General features: G+C 39.7%; 1 protein-coding gene across 3 annotated transcripts in view; it reads left to right on the top strand.

Moving 5' to 3' along the window:
• ankrd13a (ankyrin repeat domain 13A) overlaps positions 1 to 7084 on the top strand; it is a 61136-nt gene that overhangs the window by 38248 nt on the left and 15804 nt on the right. For all 3 annotated transcript variants that reach the window (XM_043715518.1, XM_043715519.1, XM_043715517.1), the window contains exon 14: positions 1783 to 1850. In XM_043715518.1, the coding sequence (XP_043571453.1) occupies positions 1783 to 1850 (68 nt within the window). The remainder of the gene's footprint in view (positions 1 to 1782; positions 1851 to 7084) is intronic.

Here is a 7084-nt window from a genome sequence, read left to right on the forward strand (position 1 = left end):
TACCCTGCAGTTTCACTTACCATGCAGGGGTCTTGTGGCCCCCCCAAAAAAAGCCCTCACCTGAGTCAGTGTGTACCAGTTTTAGCATTTAAGCATTTCATCTAAGATAAACATAAAGAATAATTTTAACTTGGTCAAATTAGTGAGAATAGAGAGTCTAACTGGTGCTGGTTTAACCATGCCTCAGGCAAGGAGAGAGGTTGAGAAGGACTTGTCTTTGTGTGAACCTTAACTAGTTTGGGAATTGAATCCACTCTGCTTTATCACTTTGCAAACTAACTGAGCTAACCAATAGCAGGTGATCAGCAAGTACAATGGATTCTATAGCAGTATTATGCAGCCACCTGACAGGAGGTAAAACCAACAATGATATTTCATTGTCTAAGAAGTTGAGCAATTATGCAGTTCTGTTATAGCATGGTTTCACTGCTTGGACTTGAAAACTCATGGAATATCAGACTTCCAGTGTACTTTTAATGGTGGCATAGTCTAGTTTGACCTACACTGCATTTAAAATCAAACTCAATAGTTTAAAATACCTTATTCTAAAAGGGTCTATATCAATTTTGAAAATTCCAAGTCTGCTATATTTGTTTGCTGCCTTTAGATATCTAAACAGCTTTAAAGTTCCTGTGCTGTCTTTGAAATGTGTTCACATTTAGAGAAATATAACAGCCAATTTGCCCACAGCCAAGTCCAGTAAATGGCAAACAATCGATTTAAGAGAAACTGTTGTAGTGGTTTTAAAAAGTTGGCCCATGCAAGCAATATCATCCCACTTTTCATTTCAGTATTGTCAAGACACATTGGAATCCACCTGAATAAATAGAGAAGGATCAGTTTAACACATGATCTGAAATACTATATTGATTCCATAGGTTCCTGTCTTAAGCTAACCCTTCAATACAAAATTCTAATATAATTTCCCCATAGATGTGCTTTATGATCATTGTAAAACTTATCAGAAAAGTTCAAATTTATTTTTTAAAAGTTAACAGTTGAAAGGATGGCAATGATTTTTTGCCTCAAGGCTTTTACACTAACAAAAGGCTAACAGAAAGCATTACTGGCTAAACACTTATGGAGGCAACTTGGACTGAAATCACAAACAGAACATTTCCATTTTTTCTTTTACTATCACTAAAAACTCACTTCTACTCAAGTTATGTACTATTAAATATCTATCTTCACAATTGTCTACCACAATGAGCTCTTTTCACTTGATGCAAGTTGGGCAAATCTTCCAGCCTTGTTCTAACATCTTGCACAAACCCCTGTCACCATTCTGAATCGCAGATTTGCTGCCTGTAGTTGTTCTCCTTCTAGATCCTGGAAGGTTAAGGTTGTTTGACAGTTTTTGTGGATATGTTAAAGAACTTTGACTTCCCACCAATTTCATCTTTCTGATCTGAGGAGGACTTCTCATCCGTATTCCTGCATGAGGAACCACTTGTGATTTAACCACTGTTATTACAGAAGCTACTGCTTTGTCTTCAAATGTAAATGTCTTCCAACCAGTTCCTACTAAAGCAATGTGGGCTCTCTTTAACCTCTTTCAATCAAACCACCCAGGATTACAGTGGGGCAGACTTCAGAACAGGTCACAGTTCCTTCATTTTCCCTTAACTGTAAGATGCAGTCCCAACACCTAATTGTAACATATGGAAAACCTTTCTTCTATTCTCCAGTACTTGAAATCTTGACAATTTTCTCTAGATTAATGTGAATAACTTTTGTAGTTGGAAGCAGTTCAAATTGGCACTTTGTGCTGTTGTGTTTTAGGATGTGTGGGAGATGCCATCCAGCGGGACTTTACAATTGGAGCAGAACTTGAACCAAGATGATGAAAGGTAAAGGAATATTTCTTTGAATTTTTTTTTAGGAAAATGTATTTTTTCCCCCCTCCACTCTTGGTAGCTACTGAAATCTGTGAAGAGCAGAAAGTGAGCAGAAAGATTTCTTTCTCTTTTTTTCCCCCTCCCAGCGGAGATGTATCTGGAGAAAATTGAAAAAATTGGTGGAGATGGGAGAGTGAAGCCTGGCGCCAGGCCTGGGCCAAGTATATCAATATCCCAGAACACTGAGATTCTATTTTATTAAACTAACCATTTTAATCACAAACAGCTGTGCTTTCTTGCCTCTATTCTTGAGCGAGAAAGGAATCAGATTTACAGAATTTCCTTGGTGCTATTTGAAGGTCTCATTCTGATTATCAGCGGTGTCAAATTTTCTCTAATGCTCTTTCAACACCTTGTGGTGATTTCACTGTGTCACAGTGCCATATAAATGCAGCTTATGGTAACCAGGTAGGAAATCATTTACTTTTACAATGGATTAGTAACTTTTGTTTTTGCTTCTTTCTTCTCATGTTTTCCATCCAGACTTGAAAATACTCTAGTAGATTGGATCTGCCTGTAACTGTAGCAGCTCGAATTTGGTAATAGGCACACAAAATCAATATTGTAGTTGGGAGGTTTGGTAACTTTTGAGGGCGGTGATGTTTTTCATAATCCCCTTTATGTTAAATCAATTCATTTACATTGCTTGAGATGTTTCAACAGATGTGGGTTTAAGGTCAAAAACAGAGCCAATTGTGTCAGGGAAGGTGAGTACAGGCTAGGTAATAAATGAAAACGTGCTTTAGAGACACTTGAGGATCAACCAGCTAAAAAAAGTGCCTAAAAATGATGTTAGGAACATGGGATATAGGAACAGTGGTAGGTCATTCACCACCCTCTTGAGCCTACTCTGCCATTTATTAAAATCATGGCTGATATGTGGTCTAGCTCCATATGCCAGTCTTGGGCCCATATCCCTTAATATCTTTACTTAGTAGAAATTTGTCTTTCAGGTTTAAATTTAACAATTGAATTAGCATCAGTCACTGTTGTGATGACAGAGGGTAAATTCTCCTGCTTAATTTGCACCAGCAACACAGAAAAGATTTATCCCATGCAGTAATCTGTGAAAATTTGAGACCAAGAACTATTTAAAGTAAAAATTAACAACTTTATTTCTTCAAGTATAACATAGAATAATTAACTAACACATATTTACAGCTCCTTCCTCTAAACTATCTTTTATCTTCTCTTCTTTAATACTAGTCTGATAAAACCCCCTGACTAAGGTTTACCAAAATTTCAATTTTTCAAAATCAGCCAGATGTCAAATCTTCTCTTCCTCTGTCTTCTTTTCTTCTTCTTAGGATTTCTGTTTCACAGGTAACTGATCGATCAAGGTACCTATAAGAGAGCTATTTTCAGACAGTCTGTACATACTAGTGCCGTGGCAATTCTCCTCCCAACTGTTCAATTTTCCCTGGTCTTATATCCCCAAAGCATAGGATTGTGTCATTAGCTTTTAAGATTGTCAATATACTAAATTCAAACTTGATTGGAATTTGGTATTTTTCAGAGTATAATTTAAACTGATTGGCCTAATTTGAATCTGATTTTATCTCCAGACAACCAGCTACGCTAGTAGCTGGCCCACATGTTACATTGCACCTTATTCAGAACACTTGATGCTATCAGGTAGTTCTGCTAGCTTTTACACTCAAAAGTACAGTACACCCACATCTTCTTAACATTGTTTTGAGGAAGAGTTCCAATCTTCCATTACTCTTTGCATGTAGAAGTGCTTTCTAACATCTTGCCTGAATGACCTGCCCTAATTCTTAGACTATGCACCCTGGTTCTGGAATCTTCAACCAGTGGAAATAGTTTATCTACCCTGCCTTTTCCTATTAATATCCTGAAGACCTCTATTAGATCCCTGTCAACCTTTCTAAATTCTGGAGAATAATGACCTGATTTGTTTAATTTCTCTTCATTACATAACCCCTGAAGTCCAGGTATCATCCTTGTAAATCTGGGTTGAACTCCCTCCATGGCTAAAACATCCTTCCTAAGGTGTGGTGCCCAGATATGCTAACAGTACTCTTAAGTGAGGTGGCACTAGGGTTTTGTATAACTGCAGCATAACATCTGCAACCCTATACTCCAACCTTTAAATATGAAGGACAGTATTCCATTAGACACCTTAACTCTCTTTTCTTCACTTGTTTGTGGCATTTTAGAGCTATCCCAAATCTCATTGAACATCCACATTATTTAACTAGTGCCCTGATCTATCCTTTTATTTTTGGTCCAAAATAGATACTTTATTGCTGGAACAGCACAGCAGATCAGGCAGCATCCAGGGAACAGGAGATTCGACGTTTCGGGCACAGGCCCTTCTTCAGGAATGTGCCCGAAACGTCGAATCTCCTGTTCCCTGGATGCTGCCTGACCTGCTGTGCTGTTCCAGCAATAAAGTTTCAACTTTGATCTCCAGCATCTGCAGACCTCACTTTCTCCGTCCAAAATAGATAACCTTGCTTATATTAAAATCCATCTGCCACAGTTTTGCCTATTCACTGAATAAATCAATATCCTGAGGAATTTTATGCTGTTGTCAATTCTGTCTAGAATGCTGCCAACTTTGTGTTGTCAGCAAGTTTGGATATTTGGTTTTTATGCCCTTATCCAAGTAGATAATGAATATTGTGAATACTTGAGGCCTGAAAACCAATCCCTGCAGGACACCACTAGTCATGTTCTGTCAGTTGAAGTACTTACCAATTATTCCAACTCTCTTTCCCGCCTCTCAATAGATTTTTCTAATCACGTCAGTAATTTGCCTCCAATATCATGGGTTCCACCTTGGCTAACAGCCTTTTGTATGGAACTGTAGCAAAAGCTTACTGGAAGTCCATATGAACAACATCCATTGACTTATATTTGTCCACCACCTTTGTCACCCCTTCAAAAACTTAGCTTGTCAGGCATGACATCCCCTAATGAATCCATGCTGATTGTCCCTTCGTAACTGAAGTTTTTCAAGGTGATCAGTTACCTTATCCATTGCATCTTTCATTTTGGCAAATGCAATCCACAATCAGCAATTTTGATAGAGCAGATAATCTGTTCCATCTGTCAAGTGTGTCAGTAACCAAAGGACATAGATTTAAAAGTATTAAGCAAAAAAATCTAAGGGGGAAATGAGAAATTGTTTCATTCAGGAAGTTGTCAGCCTCAAGGATGAAAATCCACCAGAAGGGGGTCGGTCTATTTTCCTTAGACTAGACTAGAATAGAGCATTATTCCTGATGAGGGGCTTTTGCCCGAGGCATCGATTTTCCTGCTCCTCGGATGCTGCCTGACCTGCTGCGCTTTTCCAGCACCACTCTAATCAAGAGTCTGGTTTCCAGCATCTGCAGTCCTTGTTTTTACCTATATTCCATAGATCCATTTGAAATGGAGGAAGAGGAAGTTGAAGTTAAAGGATCATGGTCATGTGGAGGTGCATGACCAAGTGTTACTGTTATTCTGAGGTTCCAGTGCAGGCATGATAGGGTCAAATGGTCTCCTTGCATGCCCTATATTTCTATGATACAAAGGGAAAGGTACATAAAGTTGTCAACAGAGATTGCCTGAGATCAAAATGCCATCTCATTTTCATTGCCTTTCTCCATTGGGTTTGTTTTAAAAGAGAAATGGGGACTTGGGAACTTCAGCAAACCTCAACTGGCCTCTAGGCTGAAGGATTAAATCAGTTAGAATTTCTACATTTGGGGCAGTAGTTTGTTCCTGAAGTATTTCTGTGAACACAACAACACTCTTCAATTGACTAAATCATGTTGCAAATGACAATAGTCAAGGTTAAAGAATGGATGAATCCTGTTCATACTTGACATAGAAATGCATGTACTTTATAGGATAATCACTGGAACGCAATCAAGATAGAGAATGCTGATAAGGAGTTAAAAATCACACATCACCAGGTTATAGTCCAACAGGTTTAATTGGAAGCACACTAGTGCCCGCTCCTTCATCAGGTGGTTGTGAAGGACACAGTTGTAAGACACAGAATTTATAGCAAAAATTTACAGTGTGATGTAATTGAAATTATACATTGAAAAATACCTTGATTGTCTGTTGAGTCTTTCATCTGTTCGAATACCATGATAGTTTCACTTCTTTCATGTGGAAATCACAAAACCTTTTTTAAAATGTTGCATTCTCAGGTTAACTGTAACAATTGGTGTTAGCTAGACAATATGTTGAAGGTATTAGACCCCTGTGTTCTCTGTCTATGCTATGATGTTTAGATTCAAATCTAAAAATTGAGATAAGAATTTTACATGAATTCATGCAGTTTTGAGCAAAGTATAATGTAACTCTGCAAGTACAAATTCACCCCACAAACAATAAATGTAAATGTATGTATGTGGGTCTTTGTGTCTGTGTGTGTGTATGTCTGTCTGGGTTGGGGGGGTTGAGAGTGTGAGGGAGTGTATATGTGTGCGTATGTGAATGTAGAGTGACTTGCGTCTGTGAGGGGTTGCAGGTGTGAGTCTGGGTGGGGGATTGTGTGTGTCTGTGTCTCTGTGTCTGTGTGTGTGTGTGCCTGTGGTGCAATGGTGGTCACCTGTAATGTGACATGAACCCAAGGTCCCTATTGAGGCCCTCCCTATGGGTATGGAACTTAGCTATCAGCCTCTGCTCGGTCACTTTTCGTTGCTGCCTGTCCCGGAAGTAGATGCGGCGACGGCAACTCTGGGGGCAATAGCAATATAAAGATCAGTGCACCAAAGTACCACCACCCACGCCCTCCACCTCCTCCATGATTTTCGCTTCCCCGGCCCCCAATGCCTTATCTTCACCATGGACATCCATTCCCCCATCACGAAGGCCTCAAAGCCCTCCGCTTCTTCCTTTCCTGCCGAACCAACCAGTACCCTTCCACTGATACCATCCTTCGACTGACTGAACTGGTCCTCACTCTGAACAACTTCTCTTTCCAATCCTCCCATTTTCTCCAAACCAAAGGAGTAGCCATGGGCACCTGCATGAGTCCCAGCTATGCCTGCCTCTTCTTTGGATATGTGGAACAGTCCATCTTCCGCAGCTACACTGGCACCACCCCCCACCTTTTCCTCCGCTTCATCGATGACTGTATCGGCGCTACCTCGTGCTCCCACGAGGAGGTTGAACAGTTCATCCACTACACTAACACCTTCCACCCCAACCTCAAATTCACC

This window comes from Chiloscyllium plagiosum, chromosome 25 (genome assembly GCF_004010195.1).
Source record: "Chiloscyllium plagiosum isolate BGI_BamShark_2017 chromosome 25, ASM401019v2, whole genome shotgun sequence".
Classification (NCBI taxonomy): Eukaryota; Metazoa; Chordata; class Chondrichthyes; order Orectolobiformes; family Hemiscylliidae; genus Chiloscyllium; species Chiloscyllium plagiosum.